The sequence below is a fragment of the Saimiri boliviensis genome, chromosome 4 (assembly GCF_048565385.1).
Source record: "Saimiri boliviensis isolate mSaiBol1 chromosome 4, mSaiBol1.pri, whole genome shotgun sequence".
NCBI classification, from domain to species: domain Eukaryota; kingdom Metazoa; phylum Chordata; class Mammalia; order Primates; family Cebidae; genus Saimiri; species Saimiri boliviensis.
In genome coordinates, this window is record NC_133452.1 from 158,764,189 (window position 1) to 158,785,858 (window position 21,670).

Here is a 21,670-nt window from a genome sequence, read left to right on the forward strand (position 1 = left end):
TGGCCAGGATGGTCTCGATCTCTTGACCTCGTGATCTGCTCTCCTCGGCAAATCCCAAAGTGCTGGGATTACAGGCGTGAGCCACTGCGCCCGGCCTTTGACAGTATTTCTTAAGTTGAAAGGATCACACTTCACTCCTCTGTGTTGTTTCCCCCACTCCCAAAAAGAAGTTAAATGAACACATTTGTTGAAAGCATTAAGTTACAGTGAAGTGTGCGACTCTTGCTAATGTATATTTATGTGCTTGATTTGAAGGTCACTCTGTGAGACTGCTGGGTCAGAAGAAGGATAATGGAAAGCGGCTGGGGGGAGCACGATTGGATTTGCCAAAGATTAGGAAGAATCCACTGATTGAAATCATTTCCATCAATACTGGGTAAGCGACTCTCAAACTTGCTCATAAAATATTCAGTACATTTCATGAATTCAATTTTTTTTTTTTTTTTGTACATGTGACATAGAAAAGTAGCTGAACATTTTCTTGAGAAAGAAAAATCACAAGACGTGCTTGGATACATTTTCTCCTGAAATGTTTCCTGTGTGTCAACTATACTTATATTTACAGCAGGGTTTTATAACTTTAATACTATTCTCATTTTTGGTAATAAACATGGATTTCATTTCTCAGCTATGCCCTTATTTAAAATCTTTGAAAAAAAAAAACAGCACTTTATTTTGTGGAATGGTTAAGATCATTTGTCGTATTCAACTGTTTTTTTCCGTAAAGGTATAGTAAATGTTGCCCGGGATACTAACCATGCTTTGATTATTAACTGTTTGAGATGCATATTTTAAAATGTTATTCTTCTGAGCTTTAAACGGAAAAGAAGCATCACGACTGAATACTAAGTACTCTTTTAATTTCCACACCTTGATTTAAAGTCCTTGATTAGAACTCTTGGTATACTCATTTATACTTTGTTTCGTATGCATGTGTTGAATTTTTGCAGCGTTTAAATTATGAGTCCATCAGATTAAAGAAACACTTTCTGAAAATTTGATGACATGAAGGGCTTGTTTCGTCAATCACAGGGAGCGGTAATTACCTGTATAACCACGTCTCATTCCCCTCGGATGGAAGCTGCCCTGCCCCTTTCGACTGCATCCTCCTTCCTTCTTACCTGCTGTTGTTTTCCTTCTGTTCTGTTCTTTCTTCTTGCTACTTCTCACTGAGAACTGGTACACAGCTTCCTTGTCCAGCCTCTGCCGTTTCTCCGAAGCCAGTGCCTTCACTTCCTCCTGAACGGTGGCAGTTGGGTCGTCGGTAGCCCTCTTTTCTGTAGCCTCACCAGTTTCTGGTTTATCCTCCACGCCGCTGTCAAAGAGTAGAGAGGGTTGACTGAAGTCATTTGGTTTTTCCCAAAAAGCCCCATCGAGTGGCATTCAGTGACTTGGTGAATTTGTTACGGACCAGTGTCTGGTATTCAGCATTGAAGATTCAAAAACCCAGACTTACCAAGCTCAGAAACTAGTGAGTAAAGCAGAATTTAACAGTGACGAGTACAGTTGTCACTTGTGTCACTTGACGGGAGCACCTCACATGTTCATTCTGTCTCTCTAGCCTGAGCCACATTGTAAACACAAGGCTGTTTGCTTTCCCCTGCCTCATTGCTTCTTTCCCCTTCATTCAAACATTGTCATACTTTCCCACAGCTCCTGATTATCTTATTTAAAATTGGAAACATTCTACCGTTCCCTCTCTTTTTTTAGTTGCCTCATTTTCCTCTGTACCTTTAATTGGCATTGAAATATATAAATGGTCATTTATTTGTATTTTAATTGTCTCTCCTCACTGGCATATACACTCCATGGGGCAGGGCCTTTTTAATTGTGTTATTTACTACTCTGTCTCCAGTGAGTGGAAAATTATGCACAGTAGAGATTTAATGCATACTTATTTATTGAACGAATGAATGATTGAGTTACGTAATTTGACGGTTTAGTGGGACTATGCTAAAGTATCATCATGGTACAGACTGCCTTGCAAATTGGACAACAGTATTTGGAGTTTGCTAGCTAATCATACTTTCTCCTGAAAAATGCTGATTTGTTTTTTGTTCTTTGAGACCCCAGGTTGGAGTGCAGTGGCGCGATCTCAGCTCACTGCAACCTCTGCCTCTCAGGTTCAAGCATTTCTCTCTCCTTTCAGCTTCCCAAGTGGCTGGGATTATACATGCAGGCTGCCACACCTGGCTCATTTTTTATACTTCAGTAGGAACAGGTTTCACTGTGTTGCCCAGGGTAGTCTCAAACACCTGAGCTCAGCTGAGGGAGTCTATCAGCCTCAGCCACCCAAAGTGCTGGGATTACAGGCGTGAGCCACCACGCCTGGCTAAAAAATGCCCATTTTGTGTGTGTTTATGCAGGGCTTTTGGCTAGACACATTCCTTTTAAATGTTAGTATTTCAGGGTCTGTGAAACTCTGTTAGGTTAGAATCCATTAGGTCTCTGCACGATAACTTTCTGGGTATGTATTTGGCCTACTGAGTGTCTGTTTTTAACTTGATTTGTCTAGTCCCTGTGTTCTTCTTTATTTTGTCCCTTCCCACTGACACTCCTGTATTCAGTCTTCCTGAACGGCTTGAAATTCTCAGACTCCAGATTCTGATTTGTCTTGACTGCAGGCCTTCCTGCAGGCTGAAGGGTTTTCCCGGCATGTCTGTCCTTCCCCATTCACCTCATGGGTGAACCTTCTGCACTCTGCTGTGTGCTTCTTTCTTGGCATGTCTGCTTGTTTCTCCCTCCACAGCCAGGCTAAATCTATCCCTCCCTCTGAAGTGTGTCCACAACATTCTCTGCATATCCTGATTATGGCTCTTCACAGACTGTGTCATTTATGTCTTCCACTACATTGTAAGCTCCTTGGGTGCTGAATGTGTTTCAGTTATCGTTACAGTATTATCTTCATGTTCAGTGTTTAGCACAAAGTGAGTACAGCTGTCCCGCGGTGTCTGCAGGGGATTAGCTCTGGGACCTCCTCAGATACAAAATCTGTGCATACTCCAGTACCTCATATAAAATGGTATGGTATTTGCATATAACCTGGTGACTTTTTTCCATATACCGTAAATCATCTTTAGATTACCAGTAATACTTAATACAATGTAAATGCTACATAAATAGTTGTTATACTGTAGTTTAAAAATTTGATTTCTTTTAATTGTTGCATTATTTTTAAGTGTTTTTTTTCTTCCAAATACTTTGAATTAATTGGTTCAGTCTTTAGATATTGCTCACACACATGGGTACAGACGACTGACTGCACTCAATAAATATTTGCTTTGTTTTAAAGTTATTAGTTTTTGTTGCTACACATTAATAAAAAATTAATTTAAAAATATTTAAAAGTTTTTTAATGTTTACAATTTTAAATTTTAAAAATTTGCTTTAGGTAACCATATAACTAGCCTTTAGGTAAAATTTTTTATGTATATTATTTGAATTTTCCCTCTCATGTATTTAATGTTTTCTTCAAATGGGACTATACTTTTAAAGATTGAAAGGTCACTGGATTTGCGCGCGCTCTCTCTCTCTCTCTCTCTCTCTCTCTCTCTCTCTCTTTCTTTTTGAGTCAAAGTCCACTCTGTCTCCCTGGCTGGAGTGCAGTGGTGTGGTTTCAGCTCACTGCTCGCCTCCCAGGCTCAAGCAATTCCCCTGCCTCAGCTTCTGAGTAGCTGGGACTACAAGCCCATGCCACCATGCCTGGCCAATTTTTTTTGTGTGTGTATTTTCATAGAGATGGGCTTTCACTGTGTTGTCCAGGCTGGTCTTGAACTCCTGAGCTCAGGCAGTCTGCCCCTCAGCCTCCCCAAGTGCTAGGACTACAAGTGTGAGCCACCGCGCCCGGCTCGGGTTTGCCGTCATGCTCATCCTCTTGTATTCTTCACGTTAGAGCAGAGAGTTGATCCTCAGTAAATTAGCAGGTAGTGCTTTTGATATTAAAAAAATTCGATCCATAATGTCCCAGCTTGATAAACCAGTTTCTAACCTTCTGAGACTGCTAATCATCTTCCTGAATTGGTTGCAGTCTTATCACTTGCTCTCACTTGAAAGCATTCCCATGAGTATTTGTCTATACTATCATTCTATAACGTGTTAGCTTGCATTTCATTTTTTTTTAATGCTAGTGGAGCTCATTGCTTTTTTTTCCACTTACTTTTAAATATTTAAAAATGATTATACTCATAATTATTTTTTCAGTAGAAAATGAGCCTTCTCACTGGGCGCTGTGGCTTACGCCTGTAATCCCAGCACTTTGGGAGGCCGAGGCGGGTGGATCACAAGGTCGAGAGATCGAGACCATCCTGGTCAACATGGTGAAACCCCATCTCTATAAAAATACAAAAAATTAGCTGGGCATGGTGGCGCGTGCCTGTAATCCCAGCTACTCAGGAGGCTGAGGCAGGAGAATTGCCTGAACCCAGGAGGCGGAGGTTGCGGTGAGCCGAGATCACGCCATTGCACTCCAGCCTGGGTAACAAGAGCGAAACTCTGTCTCAAAAAAAAAAAAAAAAAAAAAAAAAAAAAAAAAAAAAGAAAATGAGCCTTCTCACTAAAATCATAACACTTTTCAAAGTTTTATTGCTTCCACATTAAATATGTAGATCTAACTTTCCATCAATTTTCCATTTTTCATTTAGGAAAAGGGTCCCATTTGTAGCAACTTTTATTATATGTATTAGTAAATTACTGAAGTTACTATTAGAGCCATTAAACTCTGCAAAGTTGTTATGCCTTGTTATATTTCTAACTTAACATATAAAAGTATGACCAGGTGCAGTGACTCATGCCTGTAATCCCAGCACTTTGGGAGGCTGAGGCAGGTGGATCACCTGAGGTCAGGAGTTCAAGACCAGCCTGGCTAACATGGTGAAACACGGCCTCTTCTAAAAATACAAAAATTAGCTGGGCGTGATAGCGCACACCTGTAATCCCAGCTATTAGGGAGGTTGAGGTAGGAGAATTGCTTGAACCCAGGGGACAGAGATTGCACCACTGCACTCCAGCCTGGGCAACAGTGTGAGACTCCATCTCAATCAATCAATCAATGAATCAATCAATCAATGTAAAGTAAAGTAAAATGAAATAAAAAAGGACATCAGTTGCTTTAGACAAGGAAGAAGTTGAAAATTTTAGATCATCTAAATTTTGGATAAGCACAGCAGGATAGGGTATGTGTGGGTATTTATGTAGAATTGTTTAAAAAGTCACCCAGATGTTATGGTCAGTATCATAGGGAGTCAACATGTGCATGAATGAAGCAAGCAAGCTAAGGTGAAAAAGCTCGGTTTTTGTCACGTCCCTCATTTGTGTGACTCCCTTATTCTTTCTAGCAGTGGGAATAGAGTGTGGACACAGAGGGTAGGGGCCAGTGTACGCAACAAAAGTAAAAAATTGGAAATTGGGGCATAAGGGAAATCTGTGCTTTATTTTGCCATCTCTGTCCCTGTGAAAGTCATCCTTTTTGACAGTCCCTTGGCAAATTTTATCTTCCAAGGCCAAGAGTTAGATGCTGCGTAGCAGTGCTTCCATAAATTATATCATTTTAAAGATACTACTGTCAGATTATCCTTAGCTTGAAGGTTTGAAATCCTCCCTCAGGCTAAACAAATCTTAGAAAATACCGTCTGACCCTGTGATATTTTACTGATACTTTCTTTTTAAAATTTATCTTGTCTTTCTTGTTATTTGCCGTCAGTCAGACATATGATGGTAACTGAGAACCGTTAAGGGGAATCTAATTTTCTTTTTTGATTATATTCTTGAATTTATTATCATTTTGAAAAGTAATTGTTTCTTTTTTTCCTCCTCCTTGTAACCTTTTGGCTTTGGGAAAGCTAACTCAGATTTTTATGCCTTATTTCTATAATGTACAGAATTTATCAGCCTCTACTCCAGTCCTGGATACATAGACTATCTACAAATATTAAAATGAATATTTCAAACTCATTATTTCATTATAACCTGACAACTCAGCTGTCAGGTTACGGTGAAAGCAAGTCGTAGTCCACAGTCTCCGATAAGAATTTATTAAGTAATCTGGCACAGTCGTCCTGTTTTTGTAAGGTTGGTGGAGTCCTCGTTCTCTCTTTTTGGGTGTGAAATCAAACCTTATATGAAAGGTTCACTTCAGCCAGATGAAGTAATATAGTGTCTAACTATAGATAATACATGCTCCGGCAACCAGAATTCCTTACCTAGTGTCTGTTATGGACCACAGGAACCTTAATCTCTGTCATGAGCCCAGAATGTGACACTAGCCTATTCTAGAGAAGGTGGTGGAATCCATGACACGTTGGAAGGAGCTCTACACTTGGAGTGTGGAGTCACAGCCACTGTGTTTTCTGGCTGCATGACTTGAGTAAATGAGATTAGCTCTTAGAGATGACGTCTTTTCTGCAGCGAGAGTGGGTCAGGGACCAAGCCAGAATCGCGTCTTTATTGGTCTAGGCCAGGGCTAACCAAAGTGTGTTCTGTGAACCAGTTAACTGCTGATTGCTGGTCTGTGATGAGTACACCCATCGAGGGCAAGCATTTTAGAGACTTTAAGGCAGTTTAACATCACCGCAGTGAGATACAATATTCACTGTGTTTGACACATACACTGGTTTACAAGAGGTTGGAAGTAAAAATCCTGCTCTGTTACTGTAGATAGTTTGAGAAACACTGGTTTAGGCTACTGTGTTGCAAGATTCTTTACTCTGTGTTTGGAAAATATTTTAGCCAATCTGCTTTTGTTGAGTGTCTCTTCTTTAACTGAGACCCTATTTCTACTCTGTTTTATGCTGTGAACTACTTGTGATTAGTAGTTGACCAGTACTTTCAAAAATGGAAACTTACTCTTTACTCTGCTAATTGGCAAAGCCTCTAGTGTTGACTAAAGATAAAAGATAGCTTAAACATATACAGCAATCTCCTCTGGAAGGTGGCCTTTCTGATTAAATACTGGCTAAGAGTGTGACTGCCCTTACTAGTTGTAGCTTACATCAAGTCACACAATTGATATGATGCTCACTGTGTTGTATTCTTTCAAAAGTAAATTTACAGTTGTCCTAACATGGCTTTCGTGAAACTTAAAATCTAAGTGTTATAACTGTCATGTTGGCACATCCCTAAGATGAATACAGAGCTGTGGTTATTATTCATGTTCTTCTGTAAGCTTTATGGGTAGCAGGAACCTTAATTTCTGTCATGAGCCTAGAATATGACACCAGCCTATTCTGGAGAAGGTGGTAGAATCTATGATACATTGGAAAGAGCTCTGCACTTGGAGTGTGGGGTCACAGCCACTGTGCTGTCTAGCTGCATGACTTGAATAAATGAGATGAGCTCTTAGAGATGACGTCTTTTCTGGCATAGGTAAAATGCTACTTACAGAATGTGTAGCTTATCACATTAATACATACGTTCTTTCAAATCTCAATGCTACTATATCGTCTACTCTACCAACATTCTTGGTTTCTTTTTATCCTTTCTACTGTTTAAGCAAGAAATTTGCTGGGACTAGAATGCAAGATTACAACTTTATGCTGTTCAACATTGGTTTTTCAATTTCCTGTTTCACCTGTTCAGTTTAAGTGAAGGTTTGACAAACAAAAAAGAATCCATCTTCATCTCTCCTGTAGCTTTCAACACCGTGTCATTCTCACGGTATTCACTTCGTGAATGTTTGTTAAGTATTTCAGTTGACAGCAGTGTTTCTTAAATGCAGAAAAAAAAATTCTGGCTAAACTGGAATATAGTTCTAATTGCTTCTCTTACTATAGATGATTGTTTTGTGCGAAAAAGAATATGATTGTTTGGACCATGAATGAAGTGAAAGTTATATGAAACAATTAAATGTGTGAAATTGAAGCATCTTTGGCAATTTTGAACTGCATTTTTACTCTTTTTATCCACAAACCAGTTGTCCAGAAATTTGCAGCCTTTTTTATGTCTTCAATGGAATTCCAAAATATCTTATTTACACTTAAATATTGTGCAAATGAAATTTAAAGTGATGTTTATTTCTAGTGCATTATAATACTGTATTTGAGAAAGATCATTCATAGGAACAGTGGATGGCACTATTGGCTCATACCTGCAAAGAAATTATCCTTAAGTTGCTGAACTTTCACATGCTGGCTTAGTGAATGCTTTTAAAGAGAGCAGCTCAGTCAAAAAGCTTGGACATATTAGAATTTAGTGTTACATTTTGTAAACTTTTTAATCATTGTTTTGTATACACTTTGAAATGAATATGTATAACTTTCTTAGTTTCTAGCATAGAGAAATGACTGATTATACAAAATCACTTCAAATTCTAGCATGTTGTAGGATTCTTTCTCAGAAGTACATCTTGCTTATCAGATTTCTAGCAAAACTATTTAGTCTGAAGAAGGGAGAATGAATTTGGGTAAAAAGTAAAAATTTAAAGGTACTCAAATTTAGACACACCATTAAAGAGTTCTTCATTTAAAGTTAATTGAGTAGAATGGTCAACACTCTCTACAGGTTAGTTCATGGAGTGGATATGCATTGATAGAACAATTTAGAGATGCCTTTATAGTTTAGAAAGTTCATTATATTTATTATCTTTAAAAATCAGCTTATTTATTTTACATGTTTGTTTTTTAGAAAACCAAAGATCCCTGCAACTGGATGTTGATTTGTTTTTTTGTTTGTTTAATTTTTTGTAGAGACAGGATCTCACTTTTTTGCCTGGATTGGTCTTGAACTCTGGCTTCAAGCAATCCTCCTGCATTGGCCTCTCAAAACTCAGGGATTACCGGTGTGAACTGCCACACCTAGCGTGGACATTGAGTTGTGAAACAAATGTAGTTGAACATTTATTAAATGCTGAAAATAAAAAGATGAGTTCATGTGTTACCTACCCTTGAGAATCCCATAGAACAGAGTTAAACAAGCACAAAACAATTAAGTTATAAGCTCACATTGTAAGATGGACTGTTTGGATGAATTGGAGAGGGCTTCCATGGAAAGTAATATTTAGGTTGTGACTTAAAATTTATCTTATAGGTGCATTTAAAGACAATTTAAGTTGTGGCGGGGTGGGGGAAACCGAAAGTAAACCCATAAACACTGGTTATTGCATTGTAAAAAACTATGTCTTGCACAGAGAATGATGAGTCACTGTGGTGGTATTTTGAATAAGGGAATCGTCAGAGAAAGTTCCCTTGAGAATGCTTCGGCTTAGATCCTCTTGATGCTGGATTTTTCTCGGCCACTTTGTCAACCAGGGACCTCCATGGCCAATCATGGCCCCCGACGTGGGCCCCACTCAGCCCAGGGCCTGCCACTGGAGGTGCCCTGCCTACTCAGTCCACCTGTGCTATAGCTTGTACCCTCATTTGCTGGATCCCAAGCTCTTGTCCTACATCCAAGAAGAATAAGCTGATGCTGACAGTTAGAAGGGTGAGGAAGGGCAGAGAAGACTTTTACTGAACAATGGAACAGCTCACAGTGGACAGGGGATTGAAGGGGTGGTCCCTTGGACCTGCAGTTGGGTGGTTTCTCTCTCTTTGTATGTCTGGGTCTGGGGCTTTTTATGGACTCAGAGTGGTCAGTGCGTGCTGACTGGTTTGTGAGTATGTCAAAAAGGTTAAAGCGAAGACATCACTCAAAGGTGGGCATGACAGTATAGAAAACCAATAAGGAAAGAGTAGGTTAATGTAAAATAGGTAGAGGGTGGGGATCAGCAGAGGAGAGCGTGCCAAACGGGAAGACAGGTTCTCAGTCCGCTCTGTGGATTTGACTCGTAGCTTGGCTTTCAGGCTTTAAACTGTGTTTGGTTTGAAGGTGGGGTTTCACTGGGGACCCGACCCTATCTGCCTAGGCATTTGTCTGCCTCCTGCTGCTATCACTGGCGTAAGTTATTCAACTCTCTATAGGTTTCAGTTTCCTCATTTATAAAATGATGATAATAATAGTGTTGTGAGAATGAAAAGAGGTCATATGTTTAATCAGCACAATGCGTGGCACATAGTAGCTGTTCAGTGTATAGTATTGTTAACTTCATTCCTATGACAACTGTAGGAAGGGAAACCTCAGGCTTAAGTAGATTTCTGTTTGCTTAGGGCCACAGAGCTAGTAAGTGGCAGAATTGTGACTTGAACCACATCATCCGACCAGTTTTTTCAATAAACCATAAGCTCAATGGCCAATAAACCATAAAGTTGATGTCCTCTAGCCTCATTTTCTGCTCCTGGGTTGTTTAGTTAATTAAAAGGAAACCCAGTTAGAGCCAAAGTTTCAGACTAATCTAGAAGATAGCCTATTCAATCTGAGAAACATACTGTAGGCAGCAGAATTTTACAGAGAGAATGGGGAACATGGGTTCGTGTAGTGAGTCCATCAAGTGGAGGTAGGCCGGGAGAGTTTCTGCTGCATATCTATATTGTACTGTCAGATGACTCCTAAGATGCATCCATTTTGTCCAATGGAATTGAATTTGAATTTTCTATTATGGTTATTTTACAGGATGGCACTCCTAGATCATATAGAGATATATACCACTGTGCCTTCCTTTTCTGTCTTTCCCCACTTCTGCTGAACTAAGGTACATGAAAGTGAGTTGCACTTGGAAGGGCACAGTGGGAGCAGATCATTGGATGTATCCAAAGAGCCACCATCTGCCAGCTTTCCTGTTGCTTTAAGAAAACTTGTTTTCCAGCCCTATCAAGAGAGAAGAAAAAACCCTGAAACTTGTGTAGCCCAACTTTAATTACATATAATTGAATACACATGTGATTGTGGATGAGCGCCTGTCAGTTTTTTCCATACGAGAATAATATATATCCCATATTTATTTTTGAAACCACTTTGCTTTTATTTTACTGCATCTCAGCATGGTAGCACCAGTCGTTTTATTTTTTTCTTACCCTGACAAAGCAGAATGTTTTGTTTGGCTTTTTAAAACGGCAATAGTGCATGTAGTTAAGACCTCATTTACTTGATCTGATGAAACAGTCTCTGAGGAGTTTCTATTTTTTTGTAAACCCACTAAGAAAACTGGGTTTAAGATAAGGTCATTTAAAAAAATCCTGGTTTCAGTTTTTGAGCAATGTATGCACCTTTGTGATTTGTAACATAGATTTCTGTGGTTCTTTTTAGATTAACCTTAAAGTAAGTATTAATTGTAAGATCATGTAGGTTTATAAAGATCTTTCTCCCTTGTGAAATATCTTTTATGTACTGTTCTGTTACTGCTCTTGAGGAAAACATAAACTTTCTGGATGGAATTTTTAGTCTGTTCTCCTCCCCCTCTTTCTCCCATCTCTGTTATTTTTTTCTCCCATGTGTCTATATAGGTTTATGAGAACAAGGTATGCAAGGATGGATTTGTTTATTGAGGACCAGAAGCCCCTTGTAACTGGAAGATATCCTCTATCACGATTGGTGGTCTGTTTTATTCATTGGTTTGTTTTATTCTCTATTCATTCACTCATTTACTCAACAGACATTTGCAGAACATCTGTATGTATCTGATACTCTACCAAGTACGATAAAAGAAATAAGACCTAGTAGTGTATCACTGCTCTTGGGAGCCTTACAGTCTAGTGTAGTTTAGTTAACTGGTGATTAATTTTGTTTTAGTCTACATGAAATGTAATAGTAGTTTTATATGTGTAGGACTTAAGAGTTGTGTACCTAGAAATTTACCGTAAACATGGAGAATGTATAAAATAGGACTAGTTTCATATATGATAGCTGAAAGTAGGCTTATACAGTAATAGTGTTCAACATGTGTGTCAGGTTAACCAGCAGCACGCTTTCTGGTAGTTTGTCACTATTGAGAATTCCATGACCACCATCACAGTTGTTCTCACTCTGGAATTCAGGCAACCCACGATCCTTTGAGTGTAGGTTTCTGTGCTAACTCCTAAAATTAACACCATTAATTTCACTTCCAAAAAAATTACAGTTGTTAAAGCCCCTTTCTGTCTGCTTCGACTTTCTCGTTCTTCTTTCTACTGTTGGGCTTATTTTTTAATTTTTCCTACTTGAATTCTCAATTATATGCAAAGGAAGAGGCAAAGCAACAAAAATAATGGCAAAGTGTACCAGTAGTGGCACCGACATTGACACATTGAACACATCTTGGAAAAAGAGATGTCAAATGCACGTGAGGATGGGGTATGGTTGAGTTTCTGCTACTGCTGAAGGCAAATTTTCCTGATGTTTCCATGATGCCTAATAGTGGCATTGTGATGGTTGGCATAATGAGAGTCTTCTGTGGAAGTGAGTTCACTGGCACTTACTTATTTTGCAGTTATTTGTCAGTTATTTACCAAATGATTATTTATCAAATAATTTATCAAATAACGAATTTTCTTAATTTTATTGGAGATACGTCATCCAAATATTCTATTTGGAATATACCTAACATACTTTAATACTCCATTAAGTTTAGATTTGTATGGTAGATATTCAAAGATGAATGATGGAAGAAAGAATAATGTAGATATTTCAGAGATTGTTCTTATTTTGATTTTAAATTTAATTCTCTCACACCCCCATATATATATATATATATATATATATATATATATATATATATACCCTAATTCAGAATCCAGCTGTGACTGACCCTCATGCAGAGTTATGTTTCCTGATGTACTTTACAAACGCTTATTTCAACAGCATCACTGTAGGCTGCCTAATGTCTTAGTTTCTTTTGTTTATCCCAGTACTGCTTTGCTTATACATACATGTATCTTAAAGGTTTCTAAACTTAGAGACACGTAGATCCTAGACAGCTTTATTTGACTGATCTCTTAATGTCTGTATTTTCTGTTTCCTTATCTTGTATTTTTTAAAAATCTTCTTTAAATTATTATTTTCTTTTCCTATTTTTCCATGTTCTATATCTGCTGTCTAAAGAGCCTACATTTTTGACTTTTATATAATAATCATGTTTTATTAAAAGCCTCTTTCTTTTGATATAGATGAGAAAGAAGTAGTTGAATTTAAATATATCCACTGTAAATATTGGATTTCTCTTTTGTAGCACTGCGTTGCCAAGTGTTTGGACAGATAGTGGAACAGTGTGACAGTTCACACAGTGGGCAACAGTTAGATTTAACTATTTATTTATGGGTTACACCTCTTAAGATCTCTTGCCAACTAATGAGAATGGTCTGAGGCCTTTGTTTTTTATAAGGGATGGGGAAAAAAACCCTTTCAATTAGGGGTAGACTTTGCAAAATTTATTAAGTTTCTCTATTATTTTTAGCCCCGTGGCCAAATAGCTACTGCTCACACACTTTCTTAATACAAATCTATTCATAGAAAAATAAAAATCTTTTTGGCAGATTCACATATTTGTAGGCTGTTAGAGCTAGAAAGAATTTTAGAGATGTGGAATCTTTTCATAGATGATGAGACAGAGGCCCTGAGGACTAATGTCCCAAAGTCTGGTGGCCCACAGATTGCACTCACTCAGAGGAGAGTAGGAGTCATGACATACGGAGGTTACTCTGACAGGTTGTACACCTGTGTCTTTAGGATCTTAGGGGTTTGCGAAAGGATTAGAAAGCAGCGTTTGTTTGTGGTCTGCAAGACGTTATATAAGTGATGTTTGATTTTACCTTATATTGAAACCCTTAGGTCAAAGTACCAGAAACTGGTATCACTGTGACCAATACTGTTTGGTGGATCAGAGGAAAACAGTGAGATCATCTATCAGGTGAATTTGATTACCTGGGATAAAGAGGCTATTGAGACTTCCGTTTTGGTGTGAGAGGCTCTTTGGAAAAATCCTGGACTTCATATCGCCTTGTTTTTCTCTTCTCATTATTTGCCTTTCCCGTCTACATTTCTGGTTCTACATTTACCTTCCTTTGTTTCCTGTAGGTTCACACGTTTGTATTCCTAGTACCTAATAGTGACAGGCATATGGGAGCTCTTAATAAAAATGTTTTTATGACTCAGTTTCTAAATGCTAATGGTATGTTTTCATTCTGAAGTCTCTTCTGGTGTTTGAGTCTTGAATATCTAGCGTTTTTCTCATTTCATGTTTTCTGAGAAAGTTAAGCCTAAACACATGAGATTGAATGTCCTAAGGCATTCATTGTTTATGGTGAATTAACTGTTCTTCTAGGCATCTAGAATGGTATTAGCTGCATACTATCCTTGAGAAAATTAAGAAGCAGTCACTCAGATTATTTCCTGCAGTACGTGATTCTCTTGGAATAGTGGTTGAGAAAGACTGATTTATTCGTGTCATCAGATATGCCAGATATCCATATTAAAGCTTACTTTTCTAAGAAATGCCATCATTGATTGACTTCATTTTACTATTAATTGTTCTTTTACTTCATGTTTTCTTAGTACATAGACTTGGTGTTGACTAAGGGCTGTTGCTACATTGGTGTTATGCTGAATGGGTTATAGTAAATTTGGTTTATTCTTTAAAAAGGAACACAAGCAAAAATTATATAATAGATTTCTCATGTTGCTATTTTTTCTCTTGAAAAGCGTATAGTACCTGAATGTCAAACCGGTCATTGCTTGGGTGGGCTTCCATGTAAGACTTGACAGGTCTGTGACAACACAAGTCCCAAGGGCAAAGGAAAGAGACTGGAACTAGTAGATTGAGCATGCTTAATGCTGATGTGGCCACTTATAAGTGACCCTTGAAAGTTGGCCCTCTATTTAGGCATGGCATCTAAGGCTCATAACTGCCTGTGTTAGATATATATCCATATGTATATGTATATCTATATGTATATATGTGTGTTAGATATATATCTCTATCTCTATGTATATCTATATCTATCTATATATATGTGTGTGTGTGTTAGATATATCAGGGCCCAGTTTTATGAAAATACAGATAGAAAACTATGTCTGTTTACAGATGACATGACTGTCTGCATAAAAAATCTCAAGTTGTCTGCAATAAAACTTCTAGAACACATAGTGAATTTAGCAAGGATAAAACACAAACCCATAAAAAGAAACCGTGTTTCTGTATATCAGCAATGTATAATTGAAAAGGGAAATGGAAAATTATTTTATACGGTAGCTCTAAGTAAAATTTTAAATAAAAATCTAACAAATCATGTATAGTATACGTATGTGGAAATTTATAAAACAGAAGAAATCAAAGAAGATCTGAATAAATCATGCACTGATCAGGAGTTAGAAGATTCAGTATAGTCAGTGACAATTCTCAAATTTCAGTATAGATTTAATGTCATTTGGATACAAATTCCAGTAAGAGTTTTCTTGTAAAAGTGGAGAAACCGATGCTAAATTTTATATGGAAAGTCAAAGGAAGTAGAGTTATCTAAAGCAGTTCTGAAAAAGAGTAAGGTTGGAGGAATTACCCCACCCTATTTTAAGACTTACTATAAAGTAGCAGCAATCAAGAGTTGTGGTAGTCATGAAGGGATGGATGCATTAAATTACTGGAAGGAGACTAACAAATCCAGGAATGTCAGACACATGCAAATATCAGCAGTGGTTTTTGACAAAGGTCCAAAGTTCATTTAAGGGAGAAAGCGGTGTTTTCATCAAATTGTACTGGAGCAATTGGGTGTCCATATGGAGAAAGAACAAAACATTGACCCAAATGTTACATGTATACGAAAGTTAACCCAAAAGGGATCCAAGTTCGAAATGTAAAATATAAAAAATTTTTTGTTATTCAATTTGTGAACATAAAAAAATTTATGTTCACAAATTGAATAAGAAAAAAATTTATGATTGATGGTTCTACATACAAATACGTGTGCTAAATTCATAGAACTGTATACTTTCCAGAAAACCAAATTTGTGACAGTTTAAAAAAAAATAAATTCTGCAAAGAAAAAGATATTTATTAAGAAATATTTTGGTGGAGAACCAGGGTAGATTGAAAATTGTGTTAAAAGGTTTGCATCTCGTTTAAATTGATAACAAAGTCATCTGGACACAGAGGAATATGGGCCTGGGCCCATATATTTGAGAACTGAGCTTTTGGACTATTGCTAAGAGTAAATGAAGTATCACTGAACTTATCCTGAGTAATGAACGGAATATTGTCACCTGTGGGTAATATGGGATGATTAAAAGACAGTTACCGTACCTACTCTATACCCCTAAAATAAAAAATAAAAAATAATCTTTAAAAAGATAGTTATATAGCAGGATTATGTCATGAGTTGACCTATTATGTAAAAAATTTTAATGTATCATTTCTCATTAGAGGAAATACTCTTTTGTTTTGGCATTTTCTGCCAGTCCCCATTTGTTGATTAGAAGACAACTTTCAGAAGTGTTCTGTTGCTTCTGGAGGTAGGATTGGGCCAGGGTAGAATCTGGTTAGAACAAAAATGCCACAGAAGAAAATCATTTGGCTTATCAGTAAGCTGATGAGTGCATCCTCCCCTTACCTTATGCATGTGTGTACACCAGCCTTGCAATTTTTCTTGCTACCTTTTGAGGAGAGAAAGAAATAATTATTGCTTTAAAACTTGTGCCTATAAAAACTATACAAATCTAAAAGTAACTGGTCATTTGTATTCATGATGATTTGCTTAAATTTACCCTTTTGCATCTTCATAGATGCTGTGAAATCTTAATCAGGGTCTCATATTTACCATGTAATTATCTTAACCGTATTTTTTGGAAGAATTGCAAATCCCCCCTTTGCAGGGCTGCCTGTGAAAATCTCTACTATGGAAAAGCAACAGCATGGCTTCCCTGCAATATCTCAGAGCATCCAGCTCTGCTGGAGCTGCTGGACCAGCATATGTATGCCCAGCTGCTTTTTTGTTTCCTTTCTTTTTTAAAAGCAAATCCTCACAGCAACTTTATTTGTAATAGCCAAAAACGAGAAACAACCCACAGTATGAGATAGGTGTACAATGAAATATTCCCCAGCAACATAAATAAACTAACTCTGGGTACATGAGACTCAAAATAATTATGCAGACTGAAAGAACCCAGACAAATTGATGACACACTACATTATTCCAAGTAAACTCTAGAAAATGCAAACAAATCTCTACTTCAAGAAAGCGAATGAGTGGATCCCTGAGGCAAATTGATCTGGGGGCGGGGAAGGGAGGGATTGCAGAGGTGCACAAAGAAACTTTTGTAAGGTGAAATATATGCCCAATATCTCTGTTATAGTCATGTTTTCGTATATACGTATAAAATGCTTTTGAATTCTCATGCTCAGCTTCTAAAATTCTTTTGATACTTAATAGGAATTTTAAATTTGTTATCTTTTTTTTTTTTTTTGAAATAGAGTCCTGCTCCATTGCCCATGCTGGAGAGCAGTGACGTGATCATGGCTCATGGAAGCCTTGACCTCGAAGGCTCAAGTAATCCTCCTACCTGAGCCTCCTGAGTAGCTGGGACTACAGGCTTCTGTCACCTTACCTGGCTAATTTTTAAATTTTTTGTAGAGACGGGTCTTGCTATATTGAACACGTTGCTCTCAAACTGCTGGGCTCAAGAGATGCTCCTGTCTTGACCTCCAATAGTGCTGGGATTATAGGCATGAGCCACCATATAATGGGAGGGGAGCCACCCCCCTCCCCCTCCCCTCCATCTTCCCCTCCCCTCCCCTCCACTTCCCTCCCCCAACATCGTGTCCCCTTTCTACTTCCTGGGAATCATCAGGTGTTGGGTTCAGCTTTCACTGCAGCAGAAATATCATCAAGACCCCTAGCAGAGCAATCCTCCAAGGGTATTAACCCTTCCAAATTAATTCAGAATCACAGGGAGTTTTAATAAAACTATTAAAATGGGCTATTATTAGATATAATTGTGAGAGGCACTGTCCCACTGATACTTTTGGGTGTGCAGATCTTTGTTTTCAGGCAGTTGGGTAGAACATCTACCGCATCCTGCAGGATAGAATGGGCTTGCTGATGAGGCTTTGCAGATGAAACTATAGCAGGCTTATTTACATTTCCCCCAAAATTTTATTATGAAAAATTTCAAATGGACAGCAAAGTTGAAACAATTTTACAGTGCACAGCTGTGTACCCACCATGAAGATTCTTGTCTTTAACATTTTACCATCCTTATTAGGGCATATCTTTCTTCATCTATTTCTATTCGTCTATCAGTCCAACATATTTTTTTGACATGTTTCAAATCAAATTGCAGACATCAGAATGCTTCCTCTAAATATTTTATCAGGTATGACATTATAGAGTTCAATATTTGCAGGTTTTTAATGTAAAATTTTGAGACCATGGAATATATACATCTTAAAATTACATTGCTGAGTTTTGACAAATATGTATGCCTGTGTAACTCCCATCTCTATTTTTAAAAAATTTGTGGACCAGGTAGTATTTACATAATATTCGCAATGGAAATATAGCAATTCCCCTGATGTATAAGGATGTATTGGTAGAGTCTGCATTTCCTGTGTTGAGAACAAAGCTGTAATCACCTCCCTGTCTTTCTCCCTATAGTGGTGGAAATAATAGATTACCTTAGCCCATTTTCTAACATCTTCTTAAATGTGTTGTGTGCTATCATGCAATAACTTGATAAAATATTTTCTTTAAATATATGTTTCTAACCACATGCAATATTTGCTGTTAACCTTTAAAAAATATGAATTATTTTTCTTTAGCAAATAATTTTCTTCATGTTTCTTTCTAAAATACTGAAAGTGTATGCATGTCCTCACCCTGTAGTCTCAAAAGGAATGAAAAAGAAAAACATAATTCCTACTGAAATATTCTCAACTTTTGTATTTATTGTTTGATTAAGCAAATATATGTATTTTGGAGATATATATATGTGAAACATACACATATACATAAACACACACATACATTCTTATATACACATATATAAGAACATATGTATGTTCTGAAACATAAGCATTCTTTCCAGCTGGATGATGGCACAGGAGTACCACAAAACAGGCCTTACAGTGATTTAAAAATCCTTTGAGTCACAGGCATTTACAGGTATTTCGGTAGAAAATTTTGATATTCATTTTAGACATGCAGATTCATTTCTCAGAGCACAGAAGGATTATTGTGAAGAGGTCTGACCGTGAAGGCTAGCGGGTAGGTGGGGCCTGGACATCTTAAACGTTTTAGACTACTCTGTGTCTGCGGAAAACTTTTTAAATTGGGTAGCAGGAGGGCGAGGAGTACTGCCGAAATTACTAGAAAAGAAGATGCGTTTTTAAAATGCAGAAGAGACATCCTAACCTGTTGTCTTGACCGATGCCAGGATTGTTTGGGGACAGTAATGAGCTTGAGCTACAAGGAACTGACGGAATGTCTAAACTTAATCCGGAATTGTATCAAATAATCTGAAGCCACATTTGTTGCCGTCTCTCAAGTGTATAGGATTCAAATCATGAAAACTTCTTTACTTAATGTTTTTGCATATGTGTGGGTGTGCATTTGTGATAGGGTTCCAGATAGTTTACAGACAAGGTAGAAGACGTTATTAGGAAGACTACCAATTCCCTGGGGGTGGTCTAAGAGTCCTGTGGCTTCTTGCAGCCTTTTCTCTCCTTTCCCTGTTAGAACTAATACTCACCAATGCCAGTCTGCCTGTCTCAACATACTGTTCTGTAACGTGTGTTAATGCCCTTGTGTATGCTGCTACTTCTGCTAGGCCTGCTGTTGTCTGCTTAGCCAGCTATAGTCATCTTTCAAAGCTTTGTCAAATATCAGCTTTTCCGTTTCAAGTGCCACCATCCTTCTCAAGGAAGAGTTAATCACTTTTGTACAATTTTTACCGTAATATATTCTCAAAAGATGCAGAGAGGAGAATAATTGAGAACTGAAAAGAAGCCATTGCAGTTGATAGTAAAGAGTTCATTGGTAACCTGACAGCAGTTCCAGGAAAGTTGTTTAGGTGAAATGCAGATTGAAGTGGACAGAGGAGTGGGCAGGATATGAGGCATAGGGACAAGATAGTCCCTTTTAAGCTTTTTACTGTTAGGAAGAGTAGAGATGGGGCTCCAGTTGTGGAGAATCAGGGCAGCTGATGTTATTCTTGTGGTTTTAGGAATGGCAGAAATAGAAAATAATTTTATATTTAAAAGAAATAGCCCCAGTGTCTGTTGCTCCTTTCTTTGTGTCCATATGTACTCAGTGTTTAGCTCCCTCTTATTGAGGACCTGTGGTGTGTTTTTCTGTTTCTGTGTTAGTTCACTTAGGATAATGGCCTGCAGCTCCATCCATGTTGCAGCAAAGGACATGCTTGAACTTGTTCGTTTTTATGGCTGTGTAGTGTTCCATGTACCACATTTTCTTTATACAGTGTATCACTGGTGAGCATTTGGATTGAGTTCATGCCTTTTCTGTCGGGAATAGCGCTGTGCCAAACATACGCTTGTGTCTTTATGGTACAACAGTTTATATTCCCTTTGGTATAGATGAGCAGTGAGATTTCTGGGTTGAGTGGTAGTTCTGTTTTAAGTGCTTTGAGAAATTGCCAAACTGCTTTCCACAGTGAGTGAGCCAGTTTACATTCCCACCAGCATCTTTAAATGTTCTTTTTTCTTCACAATCTCACAAGCATCTATTATTTTTAGACTTGTTAGTAATAGCCATTCTGACTGGTCTGAGATGGTATCTCGTTGTGGATTTCAGTCAACAGATTTTTCTATTACTATTCAATTGTTGTTTATTAGAGGAGGCAGTGATAAGTTTGAAGTGAATGAAGAATTAGCTTATCTGAATACCTTATGTGGAACAACTATAAGTGAGGATATTTACAAGGAAATTATTAAAGCATTGCTTAATATAAACTGAGATGGAGTCTACTAAGATGATATGGTAAAAATATGTGTGCAACAGAACCAGTCTTAGATTTATAAATCTGTGAAAACGTAGATTGTTTGAAGCATGTTTTCACCGGATTGTTCATCAGGAGATGATGAAAATATTTGTACCTCTTAGGTGCTGAACCAATAATGTCACTGGTGACCTGCTTACCACACACAGCAGTTTGGTGGCTTAGTAATGCCTAAGTTTTACTGTTATTTATTTTTTTGAGGGCAGGGTCAAAATTGAATTTTTTGTGTTGCTGTTGAGATGAACTCTTGCTCTGTCACCCCGGCTGGAGTGCAGTTTTGAGATCTCGGCTCAGTACAGCTTCTGCCTCCCAGGTTCAAGCAGTTCTCCTGCCTCCACCTCCTGAGTATTTGGGACTATAGGCACACACCACCATGCCCAGCTAATTTTTATATTTTTAGTAGAGGTGGAGTTTTGCCATATTGGCAAGACTGGTCTCGAACTCCTGACCTCGTGATCTGCCTGCCTTGGCCTCCCAAAGGGCTGGGACTGCAGGCGTGAGCCACCATGCCCAGCCTGAAATTTTTTTGAATTGAGATAACTGCCTTTTTTTTACTGTTTCTGAATACTAAATGGCTTTGGAAATTAGGTTTTACTAAAGACTTGATAGTATTTCCTAATAAAATTAAAAACAAAATGTTACTTATATGTAAAACATATTACTGTAAAGTCATTTTGATAGCCATTCAAATGACTAGTCATTCTGAGTTGCTATCAGTGACTGAAGTCATTTTGATTACGTACTTAATATGTAATATCAAATGATATCACATCATATGTAATATCAGGCTGCTCTCTACACTTCATGTGCTGTCAGAAGTTAAACCAAGAAGCAAGCTCTTTAGTCACTTCCAAATTTGCAGCATTAAATATTCTGAGCTCAAACTACA

The 21,670-nt window shown here is 37.8% G+C and overlaps 1 protein-coding gene across 5 annotated transcripts in view; it reads left to right on the top strand.

Annotated features, from left to right (window-relative positions):
• CDKAL1 (CDKAL1 threonylcarbamoyladenosine tRNA methylthiotransferase) overlaps nucleotides 1–21,670 on the top strand; it is a 731,789-nt gene that overhangs the window by 267,044 nt on the left and 443,075 nt on the right. For all 5 annotated transcript variants that reach the window (XM_003927310.3, XM_074398506.1, XM_010338014.2 and 2 more), the window contains one exon: nucleotides 256–376. In XM_003927310.3, coding sequence (XP_003927359.1) covers nucleotides 256–376 — 121 coding nt within the window. The remainder of the gene's footprint in view (nucleotides 1–255; nucleotides 377–21,670) is intronic.